The 20,992-nt window shown below is 41.3% G+C and overlaps 1 protein-coding gene across 1 annotated transcript; it reads left to right on the top strand.

Moving 5' to 3' along the window:
- The first annotated feature begins 185 nt into the window (after nucleotides 1–185).
- LOC115017309 (Na(+)/H(+) exchange regulatory cofactor NHE-RF3-like) lies at nucleotides 186–20,744 on the top strand. The gene is made up of 11 exons (XM_029445614.1): nucleotides 186–301; nucleotides 2,993–3,020; nucleotides 5,533–5,594; nucleotides 5,700–5,911; nucleotides 7,822–7,893; nucleotides 8,451–8,583; nucleotides 9,628–9,764; nucleotides 11,274–11,481; nucleotides 16,417–16,613; nucleotides 16,707–16,925; nucleotides 20,187–20,744. The coding sequence occupies exons 1-11, from the start codon at nucleotides 286–288 to the stop codon at nucleotides 20,217–20,219; spliced, it is 1,317 nt and encodes a 438-aa protein (XP_029301474.1). The 5' UTR covers nucleotides 186–285; the 3' UTR covers nucleotides 20,220–20,744.
- Nucleotides 20,745–20,992: the final 248 nt, after the last annotated feature.

The following is a 20,992-nucleotide window of genomic DNA, read 5'->3' as shown; positions in this document are numbered from 1 at the left end:
ATTAGGAACCAAAGAGCTTTGAGCTTCCACCTAAAGGGAGTGAGGAAGTGTTGAGACAGACGAACACTTGGTTTGGGTCTGCTCATGTGTGCACGTCTCTTCCTCCATAATGTGTCAGCGTCTCTCTACCAGCCAGTCAATGTTTAACCTAGATGGCTGTGGAGAAAGGAGTCGCCATCTCACCTACAGAAGGCGTCTTTTATTGTGTGTGTGTGTGTGTGTGCGCTGTGAACCTTGTCCGTCCACAGTGTCACAGTCTGAGCAGGAACACACACTCGGGACTCCATGGGGTCCTCCACAGGTAGGCTCTTTCTCTTCCTGCTTCACAAACTAATCCCTCTCCAGGACTTGACTATTCAAATGTAAACTCCCATGCTACTCACTTGTAGAGAAGTCTTCATGGCTGTGGTGGAACATGTGTGCTGTTTGTGCAGATAATGTCTCGCCTGCTTGTTCTTTGATGGTTGAACAGTTTGGTGTATTGTCTCAAATCTGATCGGTGCTACATTACACGTCTGCGTTGGATTCATCACCACACACTGACTGCTATTGTTTTCTTCCTGGTTAAGGAGATTTACATCTTTAGTAGAGACCAATGGGCTTGGAGCTGAGAGCCACATAAATATTGAGATGGACTAACATGTTGTAGGTGTGGGTCTACACTTCAGATACGTTGACATAAATTAGAAGAACATGACTTCAGTATTTCTGTTTCATGCTACTTTATACTTCTACTTCACCAGAGGGAAATACATCTATATCAAAACTGTTCCTGCCTTTAATATTTCATATTATCAATTATGATTTTCATCTAAAACTAAATTGATGAAAGATAATAGGAACATTTATTTAAAATTTCTGAAAATGTCTAAATGATTTTTCACCAGGGATCCTCACAGTTACTGTGTGATGTTAGTAGAAGTTCTATTTTCTACAGTTTCCTCAACTACCGTCATGTAGTCACTGCTGCCACATGAAGAAATAAACAGACAATGTCAGTGTTGATGTGCACAGTGGGACTGATTGACAGATGGTGTTGTAATGTAGCAAAGGTCTTATTTGGGACAATATAGGGCTAACAATGTAATCTATATGAAGAATGCTGTTGAACATTGTTTGCTCAGCTGGCTCTAAAGTTTCAAATGAATAAATAACTGATGATATATCTGAGTAGATCTGTGTCTGATTGGTTTGGGAGTGGAGAGAAATAAAGTAAAGGCTCCAGTTGTGTGTGAAGTCTTGACTCGTCGGTCAAATGGAGAAGAGCTGTTATACGCTCAGTTTGCACTTTGACACAATACGTTGAGGTCATGTTTCGATCTCATACTTTAATCTCAAGTTGTGTCACTAGTCACCATAGTTTTAAGTCTAGAGTAGAGTTGACCAAGGCCGCTGGTATTTAATAAGGAGGTTTTGAGGTTTGTTTTGTGATTCTTGGAGTCAAAAAGAAAAACCTTCTGTTTGTGTTCTGAATTGAGCCCCAAGCAATATGTAATAATGCAATGTTTTCTGTAAGAAGTCGATCAGTAATCTTCAGTCTCTCAGCACATTCTCAATGAAGTACTTTGAGTGAGACTTTGGTCAGCTCCCCCCCACAAGAGAAGGGGCCCGAGAGGCAGCAGTGCTTCTGTACTCGTGGTCAGGGTACAGCACTTTGATTATTGTCGTCTGTTGTAAATCAAACATTCTGATGAAGGCATGGGACTACACCAGGGATGGTCATTTAGATTACCGATCATTAACCGCTAACTGACCAGAGTAAAGCCGTGCATCCAGGGCTGCTGTAGTTGAAGTGCTTAACAAGCCAATGCAATGAAGTCAGCAGTAACGTTACAGCCGTGAATGCAGCAGTGCAGTTAGTCTCCCCGAAGTCAGTAACAACTAAAGGTGGGCCAGCCAAAGGTGGAGCAACTATTGTCCTTAAGTGACAAGTTGCTCCTCTGAGGTTTGCTCAGCTGTTTATTTTATTTTTCATATTTTTTTCAACTGTTTAACTGATAGCATTATCAATTAAAATGTTATTATCGGTTAACACTAAACACTGCTTGAGCCTACCTAAATGTGTCTGGGTCACGGTGATGATGTCGGAGCGAGCTACAGCTGTGGCTGCAGGAAGGTCCAAACATATATATAACAAAAGATGTGACGTTCCATATGGCAGCCATCTTACCTGGCTCCAGTTTTAAACTTTAAAAAGAGGCGTGTGTTGTCTTTATAGTCCTTGTATTTTCCTACCAATACACAATACTGTTTTTTATTCAAAGTAATGATATGAGTGGTAAGACAACTTTGCCCGTCTATGAAGAATTCTGCTCGAAATGTTGATCATTAGAGAACAAATCATACTTTGAAGATAATCTCAATTGTGCATTTATATCGTAAACAAGGATTTAATTTTTTTCAATTTAGCTTGAACTTAATATGTAATAATTGTCTTTGGTGGTCTGAATGGTTAATATACTACATTAAGTAATCTAGTTTCATATAAATAGATCCAGCATTATGGCCTATAGGCAGGCAATTAAAACAGCTGGCAAAAACTTCTCCTTGTTGTTCTGTATGGAACAGCTGGTCAAATGTGAAGGTAATATTAATAACTTATTACGTTCTTAAATGTTACATTTGAGCTAAATTAGCGTAGCTAACATCAAAACAATGTTTGCTAGTTAAACTCATGTGTTTCGCTAACAGATTAATGTTTTTAGCCATCAGCAATAACTTTGACTCAGAACTCAGCTGGTCAATTACTTGGCATCTAACGGTACATTTACCGAGTTCACTAATTCTTTGTAGTTTTTGTTGACCAAGTGTAAAAAATAAATCTCATCTATGCTATGCTGACGTGTGTAAAGCGATCCTGCCTCCTTGGTCTCTTTGGTCCTTCGATAAAGCCGTTACTTGCTGCCCATAAGGGAGTTATGACATAATGTTGCATCTACTGTTTTATATCTTTGGGTACAGGTATCTCACTGTGTCCCTGTCCCTCCCTCAGGTTGCCAGGATGCGATGGAATTCCCACGGTAAGTACAACTTTAGACTGTTTTAGCACTAAGATCTCCTAATAAACAGACATCCGCTGCTTTTTTTTAGACCATTCCCTACCAATCCTATATACCTTACATTGATGGCAGTTTATAAAACATACCAAAGTAGTAGTAATGGTTCTGTACAGAGAAGAAGAGACGTGTTTTCTTACTTCTCAAGCAACATCTCTCCATGCAGATATATATATTTTTTTTTTCAGGTTTGAAGATATGTCTCTGAGATGTATTTAACACAATGCAGGTGACTGGAGTCATGTTGTGCTGCTCACAGCATTGAAACATGACATAAACAAAATTCAACAACAACCTCTTCTAGGATACTGTCCGATACTGTCAACAGTTTTTATTGGAAGTATTCTCGATGAAACTGTTGACAGTGTTGCGTGTTCATTGCCAGTCAGTTAAGACATGACTGATAACAGTGAAGCAGATCAAACTGAACTGTGAGCTCCTTATCTTCTCTTTACTTTCAGCAGCCTCGACAACAAGGACATTTTAACCTTTGTGCAACAAGTGTCTATCTTTACCATCGCAATCAGCAGACAAGACTGTTGATGGTCAACAATCCTGCAATATTCCAGATTACATTTAGTGACAACGTTTTTGTTTTGTTCTTTAAATGATGTCTTTCTACAATATCAGCACATGCAACTATGGTACGGTTAAGGTTAGGGAAAGTAAATAAACAAAGCAGTTCTCCCCGTCTGGAGGTCTGCTGCAAGCTAACCCTAACCCAACCCCCTGAAAGCTGCATCCGATTTAACAAGAAGTTGCAGCAGATTTTAATATTAATATTAATAAATGAGTACAACGAATGAAAGCAGACCATGTGTGACCAGCTAGAGTCAGTGACTGATATCTTTGTTAGAGGTTTACACATTAAACTACATTTTAATAGATTAATGCACCGTTCAAAGGTTGAGAGTTTATGAAGCGCCAGGGAAGATTGTGAAGCAAATTAAATATTCATTCCTAATTTTAGGGAGACCTTTTGTTTTGTTTTTTAAATATATCTTTGCTCAAAACACAGAAGCTATAATTAAGAAAGCACAACAACATCAATTATTTCTCAGGAAACTGAATTCAATCACTGTCCAAAAATCCAATCTACAAACCTTCTATAATTCCTACATCCAGAGTATTCTGCGTTTCTCCTTCATCTGCTGCGTCCCGTCCCTCACTGTCAAAAATAGAAAGTGTTTCCAAACCAGTGTGAGCAAAGCCTCAATTCTATGAGCAGCAGGTCAGGGCAAAGGCCAATGACATCATGGGGGAAACTACAAGTCCTAGTTCTAGATGCTTCCTCTAGGGCAGGGGTGTCAAACATGCGGCCCACGGCCCAAAACCGGCCCGCCAGATGGTCCAATCCAGCCCGCAGGATTTGATCATAAAGTAAAAGCCTTTGTAGATACACTGTGATCAGTAAGTTGTAACGTACATGTGTAAATGATAAATTGCACCTTTTTTTATTAAGAAATTTCAGGTTGTTCATAATGTTTTGTAAAAAGATTAAGTTTGAACATTTTCAGAATGTACTTGTACTTTCTTGCACTAAAGCGAAGGGTAACATTTGGAGTTGTGGTTATTTATAGGTTATTATGCTCTGATGTTACTGGTCCGGCCCACTTGACATCAAATTGTACTGTATGTGGCTCCTGAACTAAAATGAGTTTGACACCCCTCCTCTAGTGCCTCCTGAGGTGCTCTACCAACCTGCATAGAGCATCATTCATTCCAGAAGCCACAGACAATTCTGTGCTCTATCTGGAGCTTGGCATATGAAAAACATGAACTACCTGCCATTTGTACTATTTTCCTTATTTATTTATATTTTATTATGACTTTTATTTTTATATTAAACAGTTGCACCATCAGCCCAACATAGTCTTAAACAGCTCCTTTGCGTGTAGATGTCTGTCTGCATATGTCTGTTTCATGTTTTTACCTGCCCAAAATCAGAGAGCCTTTGTGGATGATTACAATGTAATTGAACAACATTCAGGGCATATTTATGATTTAGAGTCTGCACACGGCTCTAAACATGGAGATGGCTGAGTCTTCGTCTAGCATCTAACGGTGCTAACAGCGCTAACAACTGCAACAGTGCTGACAGAGCTAATGGTGTTAACCTGAGGGGTAACCGGAGGTTGAGTGTTACGCTTCCATGACAACGCTGTCCCTCTCCACGAAGGTGTATGAGTGCAGTGCTGAGTGGTGGCGATCAGTTAGCCAGTGGGGCTCACATGCACTAACGGAACAAAGAACAGAGAAGCTCGGCTCACAACACATTTAGGAAACTCTGCTCAGGAAACCATCACTCAACTATTTCTTTACATAGCAAATAGTGGTTTGCTGCTAATGTTCCGAATGTCGTATATAGAACTTTTAAAAAGTTGTGGACAGACATTTTCATACAATATAGTTTTTATATCAAATGTAATTCTATGTAAAGTTCCTCTGCTGTACTAACATATTGATTTTTCATCAGTTTTACCTTCAATCCGAAGGAAGGGATTGATAATCCAGCTCTGGTCCTCTCTGATGATCCTGGTGAGGTTTGACACACATGCCTCTACATACACAAACCCTTAAGAACTCCTGTCCTGAAATCATTTCCCCCCCAGTGGTGGTGATCTTTACTAACTATGTGTGCAGAGCCGGATCAGAGCCCCCTGCCCAGACTGTGCCAGCTGAAGCGCTTGGAGGGGCAGGGCTTTGGCTTCTACCTGCGGGTGGACCAGAGCAGCCAGGGCTTTGAGATCAGAAATGTGGACCCTTGGAGCCCTGCAGAGCAAAGCGGCCTCAGAGACGGAGACCGAGTGCTGGAGGTCAATGAGGAAAATGTGGACAACATGGACTTCTCCAGGGTTAGTGTGAAGAATGTGTTAGATAATAATATGCTGTTGAGATATTGGAACTAGGGCTGTCAAGCGATTAAAAAAAATAATCAAATTAATTACAAGCTTTGTGATTAATTACAAGCTTTGTGATTAATTAATCGCGATTAATCGCATATAACAATATTTGCTGTGAGAGCTCCGTGCTCCGACGGGGAGACGGGCGCCGGGGACGGGTGCTGTCAGAGCTCTGTGCTTCGTGATGTCGGACCAAAAGTCAGGGGCATCTAGGAGCGCGATTAATCTGCGTTAATATTTTTAACGCGTTCTTTTTTCTGTTTTTAATTAATCGAAATTAACGCGTTAATTCGACAGCCCTAATTGCAACATGTCCTGGACCCACTTCTATGAAATCTGTTGTTCATATTCATGGTGCTCACAGGAGTGTTTGTATTGATGTTGGTGACCCCCCCTGGCCTCTCATCAGGCTTCACCATCTGTCCAAACTTTCCCCACTTGTCTTCAATAAGCATAGAAATCTGACAGGCTGCTGGTTAATTCTCACAGTGCACAGTGCACGATACTGCTAACCTACCCATTATACAACCTATGCTGTACAGGCTTCCTCCACACTCTACTTTGTAAAGTCATCAGACCATTTAATACCATGTCACTATCCAACCAAAGAAACATTATGGAAGCATAGCATTGTATTTCCCACTGTTAGATCCTTATAAGACTTTTGCCGCATTGCAGTTAGTTGGAGTCTGATGTTTCACAGCGAGGCCTCTGGGCTGTTCCACCTTGTTTGCCTGTGAACAAGCAAATAATGCCCATTGATTTATGACTCAATTGTAGCAAAATATTTATTAATTGAGGAGTAATATATAATGCTAAGCTAATTGTAATAGTAAATTGATATATGTAGGAGTCATGCACAAACTTACTGTAGCTCCTCTCGGAGAAGGAAGCTCAGGTTTGGATTAAGTGCAGCAGACCCTGACGATCACTCCCCACAGGCTCTGCCGACCTCCCAGCTTGAGATGCCGGACCAAGCGGCACCGAATGCTATGTCACCGCCACGGGAACAGAGCCAGGATGAGAGTTAAGGTGGCACAGCTGTTCTACTACCCTGCCTGCTCCTGGCTGATGTCCGGTCGCAGGAGAGTACAATAGATGAAATGGGCCTCGGGCTGGCCCAGCAGCAGGAGATCGGAGCCTTTTGTGCCCACATCTTGCAGTGATCTGATTCTATCATGGTGTCCAGGCGGACTGTATCTTTGCATTGGTGATTCTTGGTGCTCAAATGTAGTCAAAGTTGATGGACAATGTTTCCCTGATGTTCAATTTCGTATGTTCAGATGCCAGCCTTATTATCTGCCCAGAGAAGTCGGCATTGGTTTGGTTGCTGCTGTTCACATTCCTCCTGATGCAACTACAGGAATGTAGTGCAAATATTTAGGGTTTTTTGCATTTTGTTTTTGCATCCTGTGTTATACAATGACAATAAATTAACCTCTAAATGCCTGGTAAAAATTGGTAACAAGTGGGAGGTGAGGATTGTTAAAATGACATTTATACTTACAATTATTATTACAGCTGTTATTAGAGGTCAAAAGGTCAAAGCACCCCATGGCACATGTCCTGTGTGGTTAGCTGGATGATGACAGAAACAGCAGAGTGACCTTCTAGCTTCTTTTGTCATTACTTCATCACTTCCTTTATGATTTAGTTCAAAGTAACTGGACTGATCTAAAGGTTTTGGTCTGAATGTTTCCTTTTCTCTTTATCGGAACCTGAGATTAATCCTTATGACTTGAGAGGTGAAAGACAAGGACAGATTGCAGTTTGCTCTGATCAGGCCTCACAGGCATTAGGGATTAAAATTAAATATTGTATTCACTGAACCACTTGTGTCTCTCTCTGTAATTACCTGACAGATTGTGGGGAAGATCCAGTCATGCGGCTTGCACTTGTTTCTCCTGGTGTTGAGGAGGGAAGAGTATGAACAGGTACTGTACGAGGATTAACATGCCATTATAATCTTTGTCGTCACAACCTTCCATCACACATGGTGAGGACAATAGGCTGATCTGATGATGTTTAGTCATAGCTGGACAGGCACAGGTGTGTATTTATAAGTGTCAGACTGATATGTGACACACAGCAGAGGCACATGTCATTAAGAACAGTCCTACGTCAGTGAGGAGGGGTATGTGCCAGTGGAACACCAGTGACATATTGTTTTCATGTGCCGTAAGGCAGTGTATCAGCAGCGACATAACACTGACAATTGGCATTATACTACATTGACACTATAACAAGAGTGGCCCACCTTCACTCCTCAATCTCAGCATCACTCTGGTATTAGTTGCACCTGTATTTGACACAGGGTTATAGAACATATTTTACTGTAAGAGTTGCACTTGTTCCACAGTTTATTGTCTTGAACACTTTTCCTTAAGTTAAACACAATACTGAAATGTGAGTGGTGTGAGTTGACCTGTATGATGTTTCTCTGATTCATTCTTTTATTAAGTTGAGTCCTGCTCATGTCTCTCTTCTACAGGCAGTGTCTGTTGGTGTGGACCTGCAGATACTGGCCAAGGCCTCCAAAGGGGACCGCTGGTCGAGACCACGACTGTGTCACATCAGCAGACACGTGGAGTATGGCCTGGGGATGACCATCGTCTCAGTGGAAGGTACCAACACACTGCTGTCATTGTTTGACAGAGTGTTAATAACTAATTTACAGCTTCTCCATGCACATACACACACAGAGGCTCTGAGCTTTAAGCAGCAAAAGGTTGTGACAATACACTCAGATTACATTATATGTCATTTATCAGACGATCTTATCCAGAGCGAGTTACAGTGAACTAACTACAGGGACAGTCTCCCTGGAGCAACTCAGGGTTAAGTGCCTTGCTCAAGAGTACAATGGTGGCAGCCCTGGTATTGAACTCACAACTGTTCTGTTTAGAAGGCGTACCACCAGACCACTAGACCAGGGGTTCCCAAATTTTCTGTGGCCAAGGCACACCAAAGACCAAGCCATACACCCTACTCACCATTAATGATTCACTTCTCTGCCCTAATTTCTCTTAGTTCCCCCAGGCTCTATAGAAGCACCCTCAACAAAAAGGTCCCGAGGCTGGATTTATGTTGAAATTGATACTGGAATTATGGATGTCTCACTCCATACCATTTCTTTTAAGTGCATAAATGTGATGAGCTCACTGTGATGACACCATGAAGCTTCATGCTTCCAAGAAATGGTTCCAGCATGTAACTTCTCCAAACTATAAAACTTTAGAGGAGTTGGTCGGTGGGTTTTTGAACATTGGACAGAGCCAATTGGCTAGCTGTTTCCCCCTGCTCCCAGTCTTTATGCTAAGCTACTAATAACACCCAGACTCCTGCTCTGTACTTAACACTTAGACAGGATATTTATATCAATCTGAACATCTCGCTATCAGAAAGTAAACAGTGATAGTTCCCAAAATGTAGGCTTTTAATGAACCTTGTATGGTACAGTAGACTCACTGGATGCATTGTTCCAGCTCAACAGAGATCCTTTGTTCCTACAATATCACATTAGTCAGTAGCCTAATAATTCAATAACAGCTGAGAAAGTCTTTCTTTGTAAATTCTAGTTCATCTTGTTACAAAGTACAATTGTTTTGTTCCACACCATGCTGATAATGCTGATGATGATTATGATAACAGTAACTATGTGTCACCAGGTCAGAAGGGCCAGTATATTGTGAGCACAGTGACTGACGGTGCAGCAGAGAAAGCTGGTGTCTGCACAGGAGACAGACTGATATGGATCAACGGCGTCACGGTGTCAACACTCACACACTCCACTCTCAACAGAACTGTATGAATCCACTTTCCTCAGATCTAACTCATGTGTTTTGTGAGACTGAACCTGTGTGTAACTCTATGGAGCCAAATCTGGTCCAAAGGTTTTGATCTTGAACTTTGAAAAATACAATAATATATTCAAACTAAAAATAAGTTTCTGAAAGGTTTTCAGGTTGAATATTATTTTGGTTCATTTCTGCAATTCTTCTGAATAAATTATTTATTAATTTTATTTCATATATATTTTGACATTTAAGTTCTGTTTTAAGTTATGAAGTCATAACTTCATAATGTTTAAGTCATAACATTAAGTTATGTTTTAAGATTCATCTCTTAGTTTTTACAGTTTTAAATCTTATTTTTTCGGTTACAGATCTTATTTTCACTTTCAGACTTGTAGCGAGCAGGTTGTCCTGGTGGAGCGGACAGCATCAAGCGAATACTACGCTGCGTTCACAGAGCTATGTGGAAGTGTGAAACCTCAAACCCTAAAGTGTGTCTGTTCAACTGCACAATCTGTCTGCTATTGGTACAGAGTACAGTCTAAGACAGCTTGCTTAACAGATCTTTGTCACTGGTATCAGTTTTTTTATTTGCCAAACACGGGAATATGTGTATAGAAAGTGTTGAGTCGTACTTCTCGAGGTAACTGGGTCATTCCAGAATTGGAGGACAATATAGACATCAACACTTTTGAAAAATGAACCTTTTATTTTATTCTTTTTTGTTATGTATTTAGGAAAAACAGATAATACACCATCAAAAAAAGTGATTTGGCCAGCTAAGGCATCAAATGTACACTTTTTATTAGATGTTTTATTTGTTGTGTGCCATGTTTTGTGCAACCCTGTGACACATACTCATTAAGCAGAAAAAGATATTTTTATAAACATTCTTCAATAAAACTCTTTACTATTAAGTAAAGAAAGTCACATTTATATTAAATACTCATGTAGTTTTGGATAAAACTGGTTTAATGTCAATATAAGTAGCTTTTTAAATTGATCTTGCCCAACTTTTCAATTGTCACACGTTTCTTTTGACCAATTTCAGTATTTAATTTGAAATATTTGCTCAAATACATTATGCATATAATTAATCAAAGGACATTAGGACATTAGTCTAAAATTTTGTGAGCTTAGAAAATGATTTAAGGTTATTTTAACAGAAAATGATATAGTAACAGGGTTGAAAATAGAGTAACAGGGTTGCATAAAGTAACAGGGTTGAATGGCTACATTACCTTTGGTTGTAGAACATGACATGAATGTGACAAATAAATACTCTGTTTTTTCACTGTTTAAAATATGTTTATGATTAAAAAAATTGATTTTAACATTACAAGAGACATATATCAATAGAATAATACCAAAAAAAGTAAATAAAAACTCTATATTAAATGTTATATTTGACATGCTGGTCACCAAGAAGCTGGGACAAGAGAAAAACTTAAAACTTAAATTATTTCCAAATGATGGCCCCGATTAAGCTCATATAACTCCTGCTGTGTGTTTGGTTTCAGGTGAAGAAGAGTGGGGACTCGGTGACAGTGCTGGTCATCGACCGTGAAAGTGAGTCTTGCAATGTCAGGAGGAAGATGCCTACCCTGCCTGTGGTGGCAGAATGCTGCAGCCTCCCCCACACTCCCAAAACCATGCATCTGGTTAAAGGACCCGATGGATACGGCTTCCTGCTGAGACAAGAGAAGCTGGCAGGCACTCGACGGATAGGTGAGAGAAACACTCAAGGACACGTGCACATATACACACACACATACATACTCACTTTGTAGAGTCAGCTAACCATTTTATAAAGACAAATGGTGCCTTGTAGTGTTGCACAGTATATACCAAAATGTAAGTACTTTATCGTTATTTATTTATTTTTGGTGATTCGGTATTAAAATTTCCCCACAATCGGTAATTGTTCGAGCTCAAATGTGTCTCCCAAGAGTGAAATGTATTTGTCTGAAGTACTAGCCAGGTAGCTAAGTCCGGTGCTTGTGCGGCCTATGGGGACATGCACCGGTGCATTCACCCCCGTAGATAGAGCCTGAGCCTCCTCAAGCTTCGGTTGAGAGGAAGAAGCGATGCCTCTGCCTCAACATGTCTACTACTACTACTACTACTACTACTACTACTACTACTGACAAATACAGCATGTCATCTTCAGAAATGATTTTACCTCCTGTACTGGTTAACAAACGGGCTGCAGAAGCTGTGGGACTACTTTGCCTTCAGAGCTGACACTGATGGCCAACCCACTGACATAATGAAGCTTGTGATGTTATGCTAAAGCTGCTATAAAACATTTTCGTGCAAAGGCAGGAAACTTCAAACTTCACCAAGCACCTCAGTGACAGACACCAAGACACTTCCGAGGAGTACAAAACACGACAGGTTAGCCAATAAGCTGCGAGGATGGTGATTAGCTGCTAAATGATATGAGATATGTAGCGCATTAGTAGCATCTCAATGTCAGGCTTGACCATGGCTGCGTTCCATATAGCATAATCTTTCTTTTTACTTTTAGTAGATACTGCAGCTGCTCTTACAAAGTACGTGCTGTTTCATGAAGTATACACATAATTGGGACACTACTTTGTCATTACATGGCACCTTGAACTTTGACCCTCTTGCTCATATATCTGCTGCCCGAAGGATTGTGGGTCAGATTACCTAGAAAAGCGAGCTGGCTTGCATACTGCAAAATGCAACTGGATGCAGTAGCATTGCATTTGACATACTATGTATTGGGACATACTAAATCTTTTTCTGGCATACTAAATAGTATGGTAGTATGAGTATTGGAACACACCTCCTGTTTCATAAATAGCTTGACAAGCATATAAGAAAATGTGATTTCCTAAACGATAAGTGTATTAGGCTACAGTTATTTGGAGGTCTTTTTTTGGTGCTTTTCAAAACAGGTAAATAGCTAAACAGCAAATAGATCTCATGTCACTAAACTACGGTGGCTCTGTAGTTTCATATAGAATGGCCAGAGAGGCACACTCCCACTCACTTAAAAATAAATTTGATTGAATTGCTGCAGTAACATTTAAGTGGAAATGGTTATTGGTAGCATAATCGTTTCATTGTTTTTGAACTATTCATAGAATAATACAGAGGCATTGTGCAGGGCAGGTCTATAAGACGTTATATATATTAACATTTGACCCAATAAATATAACCGTAGATTAGCAATTTGCCCTAATATGTATGAAATTAAAATGGAATAGTTACGTTTTCATTGTGAATGTATTTTCAATCATATATCACGTTTCAGTATTGAGTATTGGGATACTAAACTTGGTATTGGTATTAAAGTCAAAATGTTGGTATCGTGACAGTGTAGTCTACAGTGTCACGATACACTATAGACTCACGCTCCTTTGATGTCTGGGGTCAAGCAATGTTCAAGACAACAAAAAACATAAACAAAAAACAAACGGGCCTTTTCTCACAGATCAGTTCAGATGCAGTTCACATTTTAGTCTGAGAGACGGGCAGCACAATGAAGAGGCAGAAGCGCTTTACTGTACAAGAGGCTCATGACGCATGTTGACAGCAGAGAGAGACAAGCCACCATGGTCCAACTGCTTATGCCAGGTCTCGTATTGATGACATAAAGTCCACTTTTGACCTGTTTCTGCCCAAAACTATTGAAGATAGATAGATTAATACTTTATTGATCCCGAGGGAAATTTAGGCATCCAGTAGCTTAAAATACATAACATATAACATTACACATCTGCCCCCTCCCCCCCACCCTCCCTCCATTAATAAGTAGTAAAAATAAAATAAAAATATGCTATAAAGGCTGTACATTATAAATACAAAAGTAAAAATACAGGCTGTAAATAATTACAAAAGTACACTGCAACATTGACCACTGTTTTTGGTTTTTGGTTTGAATGTTTGAAATGTTTGCTTCCCCCTGCCATCACTGAGAGGAGTTGTACAGTCTTATGGCCAGGGGGACAAAATTATTCTTGAGCCTGTCTGTGGAGCAGGACAGGGACAGCAGTTTGCTGCTGAACAAGGTCCTCTGCCTGGTGAATGTGCAGTGCAGAGGGTGGTGGACGTTGTTTATCCAAGGTCCTTCTCTCTGCTACTGTCACCAGGGAGTCCAGCTCTGTGCCCACTACAGAGCCAGCCCTCCTCACCAGTCTGTCCAGCCGCCCTGCGTCCCTCTTCTTGCTGCTTCCTCCCCAACACACCACAGCATAGAAGAGAGCACTGGCCACCACAGACTGGTAGAACATCAACAGCAGTTATTTGCAGATTTTGAAGGACCCCAGCCTTCTCAGGAAGTACAGACGACTCTGCCCTTTCTTATGAAGAGTGTCCATGTTTGCAGTCCAGTCCAGCATGTCGTCCAGCTGCAGCCCCAGATATTTGTAGGACCTGACCACCTCCACGTCGACCCCCTCGATGGACACAGGTTGCAGGTGTGACCTGATCCTTTGGAAGTCCACCACCATCTCCTTGATCTTGGAGGTGTTCAGCTGCAGATGGTTTGACTTGGACCACCTCACAAAGTCCTCCACCAGGCTCCTGTACTCCCCCTCTTGTCCATTCCTAGAGGCGGTGCTGACCATGACAAACAAGGAGGGGCGACGTGTGTGTGGCAACAAGTGGAGAAAGATGGATTGAATGGATCTGCAGGCATATGAGGGTATGTTGATTTTCGCTGGTGTATACGATCCAGTAAAGAAGCTACAGCTAGTTTATGGCATGCCGAGTCTGGCAGGGCAATTTTCCGTGCTACCATGACACTCAACATGTTTCATAAAATCTCAAGAGCGATTTGACTTGACGATAAAGACACAAGAGAAAATGGCCGTGCACGAGACAAACTTACTCCCATTTGAGACGTATGGAACACGTGGGTGTCTCTCCTGCCGTTGATGTACGATCCAGGCACTGATGTGACTGTGGATGCGATGCCAGGTCCAGCTACGCATAGAACATGCAGGTATACACTGGCAAACCTGCCGGTGCGCAGTCAGAAAAAAATAAGGGCATGCGAGTTGTCTTTGACATGACAGAAGGTCTCCAGGGTAAAACGATCACCTGTGACAACTTCTTTACTTCACAAGCCCTTGGCCTGGAGCTGCTGAAAAGAAAGCTGTACATGGTGGGAACAGTATGGAGCCTGAGCTGAGCTGAGTCACGGTTCTCATCCAAGTTTGCCTTCACCGAGACCCATGCTCTGGTGTCCTATCACCCCAGAAAACAGAAAAATGTTCTTGTGATGCGCACTCTGCATCGGGATGCTGCTGTGAGCAACAAGAATGACAAAAGGCCAAAAATGCAATGCATACATCTACAAAGATCACGCCATTACTACATGCCCCGCATGCAACTGAGGGCACATTCAGACTGGTGTTATTCTGAAAAGTTAGTTTTTAAAAGTTAAATGTTTGGGAAATGGTACAGGGTCATTTTTGACCCCCAAGAACTACAGGTGTGATCAGTGGTTTAAAAACAGCATCCTAACTCAACTTATACCATATACCAGTCTGTGATGATCCATCAACACGCGTGACTCTGACTGTAACTATAATTTAATTATATATTAATATTAACTATTTAACTATAATCACAATGATTAATGATTTGATTCATTTTTACTCAAAACAAAAGGTTAAAGTTCATGTAAATAAGGACTTATTGGCCTTAAAATCCAAATGGAATAAATAAATGGTGTTAATGTGTTTGAATGAAGTTTCCACTTTATATTCTTTAAATAATAGTGAAGCCAGATGGGGTCAATGTTGACCCCAGAGGACAACAGGTGTGATTATGTGTTGCCATTAACTATTTGTGACATTAGCTGGCAAGCTTCTACAACAAGCAGGTGTCATCATGTGCAATTTTAGCAGCCTAACATAATTCATTCCATTTTCCTGTCGATCAGCAGTTATATCACTCTGTATACTGCAACAAAAATCAGTGTTAATCCATTGTATTAGCCAGAAGTGATGCAGGGTTAAAATTTCCTTTTCTTTTCTTATTGTTTCACACCGGCTCTGCATCCCTGCTGGCTCTTCCTTAACTCCTCTGATTTGAGGAGTTTTCCCTGACCGCAAGAGACAGCCGCTGATCAGCTGATCGGAGATACGTATATCAATGCCAGTGAAGTTGCAGAAATATCTTCCACTCATCAGGAGTGGTCCGAGGGTTATGAAGAGCAGGAAAATGTATCCAAACCATTGAAAAAGCGTCTTGGTGTTCAAACGTTTTAAAACGTAATAAAACAATTAAATAAATCAACATCTTCACATTTTACATCTAAACAGTATTCCAAAATATGTTTCTGAAAAGGTGAGAAATAAATAATTCAGTAACAGAATCTTGATTCATATTTAATCAGTGCTACCTAGTTTGTCAGTTTAATCGGATATTATGAGTAGTGATTGACACTGTGAGAAATCCTCTGCTCTGATTGATTGTTTTCTCATAGTGCGGCGGAATCTTGCAAATGCCATTAGGTGCTCTAACAGGAGAGAGAGAAACATGATATCTTTATTATGCAATACTGTCAGGATATAGCTTCAGTTTCAGTATTTGACTAAAGGTTATTAAGTTAAAGTACCTTTAAACTCTAATTAAACACCATTTTGAAACCTTTCTCTTTCCAATCCTGCTGTGACACAGTTCATGTGCTGAGGGAGGTGGATGTGGGAAGTCCAGCAGAGGGTGCAGGGATGGAGGATGGAGACCTGCTGCTAGCTGTCAATGGGAACCCTATTGAGTCTATGGAGCATGAGGACATCGTCAAAAAGATTAGAGAGAGTTGTGATAAAGTCATCCTCACCTCTATATCTATACCAGGAAGAGACTTTTACAGAGAGGTAAGTACAATGTTATCAATATGTTCACAACTATAGTTGGACTCATCATACAGATACTGTATCAGAACTTGCCTTCCTGTTGTTTTCTTGCAGTTAGGCATTCCTCCCCTGTTGTTCCATGACAAATGTACACTCAAGGATGTCAGGCAGCGGACTGCCTCCCACTGCACCAAGAACCAGAGTGCAACCCCTCTGAGCGATGGAGATGGATGTACGACATATTCCACAATGTATGTTCAGGACGGAGGGGAGACAGGCTCTGGTTTCCACTCAGACCATGTCCCGGATCGGTCAGGAACATTAACCACACAGGTATGATCCCACTATTTATTGCAGCCTATACTGTGACCCTGTGGCCACATACATATAACTGTAGATTCACAACTAAAACTTTGTGTATGCAAAATGCCATAATACTATAAAACAAAACAAAGAACTAAATAAATTAGCAGCCATGATAATGATGATGATTTTGTGAACAGAATATCAAATGTTACATTAAGTTTGTCTTGGTTATAGAATAATATTGAAACTATACATTCATTTAAATTAAAGGGTTAATTATAATTTCAGGTCAAACAAGTGTTTTTCTCCTGTTGCTGATCATGACTTGTATGACAGGTCTGGAGCACTCGTGAATTACGTGTGTCCATTCATACATGCATTTTATTCTTATCCACGGTGGTGATAAGCTAAGCAAGGTAGTCCAGACATCCCTCTCGTCAGCAAAATGTTATAAAGTTACATAATTCCTCCAGTGTGTTCTGGGTCTACCCCGGGGTTGGACGTGCCTGGAAAACCACTAAAGGGAGGCGTCCAGGATGCATCCTGTTTAGATGCCAGAACCACCTCAGCTGGTCCCTTTTGTCTCAAAGGAGCAGCGACTTTTAAGAGTGAGCCATGCCATCATACGGAGGAAACTCATTTTTGCCGCTTATATCCAGGATCTCATTCTTTCGGTCTCGTAGATCCACTGGTAAATCAAAGGCTTTGACTTCCGGATCAGCTCCCTCATCGCCACAAGCGCTTATACAAGGCCTGCATCACTGCTGATGTCAAACTCAAGTTCCATTTTACACTTGTGAACAAGATCCCAAACTACTTGAACTTCGCTTATGGTAACAACTCGCACAGAGAACAAAACACTGTTTTCCAGAAGAGAACCATGGCCTCAGACTTGGAAGTGCTGACACTTCTCATCCTAACCGCTTCACACTTCGCTGCAAGCCCCAGTGCACACTGGCGGTCACAGTCTGAGGCCAACAGAACCACATCATCTGCAAAAGGCAGAGACGCAAATTCTGACTTTTGTCAGAATCCTCTTTCAATTGTCACACATGTGCACAGCACACAGAGTGACATTTAGACACCTTTAACCCATCCTGGTATTAGGAGCAGTGGGCAGCTACTATACAGCGCCTAGCGAGCAGTGAGGGTGTCTTGCCTTGCTCAATGGCACCTTGTCAATGCCCAGGAGGCAAACTGGCACTTCTTGTAACATCCAGCCCTCTCCCATAATTGTAGATTAATTTGATCTGCTTCCTGTTTTATTGTGTCACTCTCCTCTCCTCTCCTTGTTGCCAACTTCACTTCCTGCCCTGATTGTGTTCACCTGTTCCATCAGTTCTGCAGCCACCTCATCTGTTGTCACTCCCCTCATGTGTTCCAGCATTTTCCCTGTCTATGTGTCTGATTATCCTGATCTCTGCCCGTGTTTTGGACTACGCCTTTTGCCTGCTCCCTGTCGGATCTGTTTGCCTTTCTCCCGTTGATCACCTGTGTACCGAACCTGCTTTCCGGCAAGTAAAAAGTGTATTGGATTTTCCCCTGTGTCTGAGTCGTGCATTTGAGTCCTATTCTTTGGGGTTACCACCTGGCGTTACACAGGCAATGTCCCCGACATCCACACAACACTAAAGAGGCGTGTCAGTCAAGACAGCCCAACAATGTACAAAGACTTCAGCATCTCAGGACGAATCTCATCCACACCTGGCAGCTTGCCGCAGAAAAGCTTTTTGACTACCTCAGTGACCTCTGCCAGGGATTTGGATGAAACTTCCCCCAAATCTTCAAAATCTACCTCCTCCACAGAGCATGTGTTGATCGGGTTCAGGAGTTTGTCAAAGTTCTCTTTCCACTGCTTGACAGTTCTCCCTTGCTGAAGACAGCCTGAGCCAAGCCCTGTCTTCCTTTCCTGAGTCTTCTAACGGTTTGCCAGATCCTTTTCATAGCCTCGCTGAACTTTGTCCCACACCAGGTTTTTGCTTTGGCGACCGCCACAGCCCCCTAGGTACCTGTCTTATGCATAATGAGATCCCTGACCACGACCCCTGCAGACAACTCAATAATAGAGGTTTTACAAATGGTCCACTCAGCTTTCATATCCCCAACTTCCCCCAGGATGCACAAGAAATTCTTCTGGAGACTGAAGACTTTTCTGGCATAACCAGGTGGGTCCGACAGCCTCCCTTGTTCCTCAGGGGGAAACTCTAACATAACAGCGATCAGCCGGTGGCTCGTGTGTATCCCTGCACCCTCCAGAACTCTGGAAAAGATTCAAGCCCCTCACATTCCTGTGACGTCTGGGGTCAGCACGACTAAGTCCCCTGCCTTTGTCTGCCGCCCGGCTCACATCCCATCTGACCCAAATGCAAGAGTGGTTTCTAATGTCTAACTAACTAATGCCTTATATCTAACTGAATGACGGAACTAATGGAACTGTCTAACTGAAACTTAACTGCTGAACCTTCAAAAATAAAGGGAGGAAAAAAGGAAAAAGCTGTGGACTTATGCTTCCATACTCTGCTGCTCATTAGTGGAGATTAGGGGAAGGACTATATTCCTCCTCCCATTTCCATTACACAAGACTCCTATGCACTTTTCTATAAGGATAAAATGTGAAACATATAAGATGATCTCAACCCCCTGGCTAGCTGTTGTTAATTTCAGCACCCCCGAGGTCTCCTATGCCAGGCCAGGCCTGCTCGCATCCCCGGCGCTCGGCCATGCCCGTTCATATTAGGCATTTTTAATTGGCCAGGTGTTCATTTCTGCTGACACGGATATTCATGTGTAACTGGAGCTTTACATAGTGAGTTTCTGGTACGTTTCCACTCTGACCTCATAATTTTCAGCACATGTAAGAACAGACACACTCTCTACTTTAACGCTAGATATGGATATAATCGATCTGCTGAATGCTTGTGATTAATCTTATTACATTATAATATTTTATAACAGAGCATTTACTGGAGGAAAGTTTACAACAAAACACTGGGAAAGAGCCTTGATGTTTAGCAGTCTATAAAAATGACTTTCCACTAGTTAAAAGACGCTCGTACAACGACAGTAATAATCTGACTGACAGTCTCTCCCTATATTTTCAATGTTTATTCATGTCAGCTGCATGGACAAGGAAATGAATACCCAGCAAAATGCTTTACTTACACCCAGAGAGCTAATCGGACTTTACCTTCCTGGCCTTCAGTGCTTGTGTGTCTGAAACTATAAAACAGGCAGCAAAATGGTTATTCTGACTAAATGACCCTTTTCACCTTGTTTTGTGTTTTTCAGCTGTCAGATAGGACAAGTGATGCTTTCTTGTGATGGAAATGCACAGAACCGAATTACATCAGTAGACAGAGGAAGACGAGGAGCTCAGTTCTTAGAAGCAAATTTTGATTTTCTTTTTTTCAAAATCCCCTGTCTTCTGGGTGTAGGGCCCATGTTTTGCCACTGGTTGCTCCTCAATCTTTAATGAGATATTTTTAACCTATTGAACTCCAACTGTACATTTTGATTAAACATGTTTTGTTAATTATAAACAATGGTTGTTTTCTGTGAATCTTAATGTATGGTTTAAGCTGTGAAATATGTTTTAATTATTTAGCACCATATATGGTAAATGGACTGCTTTTCTAGTCTAAGCGGCCACTTAATGCCCAAGCCAGGATTCACCCGCTCACACACTCACTGGTGGCAGAGGCTACCACACAAGGTGCCACCTGCTCATCAGGAGCCATAACATTTAAACCCACTCTCAGGAAGCAGTTTGTGTTCAGTAATTCGCTCAAAGACAGTTCAACATCTACCTCCTGAGACACAGCCGCCCATATAGAAGCTTATACAGAAACGTGCATGTTTAAATAATTGTTTGTAATGTTCTTTTTGTTATATGACTCACTGTAATGGGTACGCTGTCTGGATGTATGAATTAATATTAAATGTTTTTGTGGCAAGTTTTTAACCCTTTTTGAACCGCATATAGATTTTTTTTGTTCTATGGTTGGCAACAGCGTAGGCTAAATACTGTAGTGCTGTCTTGTACGTATTTATTTTTGGGTGGTCTATCTTCCACCATTTATTAGTGAGAGTGAATG

Source organism: Cottoperca gobio, chromosome 13 (assembly GCF_900634415.1).
Source record: "Cottoperca gobio chromosome 13, fCotGob3.1, whole genome shotgun sequence".
Classification (NCBI taxonomy): Eukaryota; Metazoa; Chordata; class Actinopteri; order Perciformes; family Bovichtidae; genus Cottoperca; species Cottoperca gobio.
Note: the sequence above shows the minus strand (reverse complement) of the source record. Positions and strands in the feature narration are given on the sequence as shown.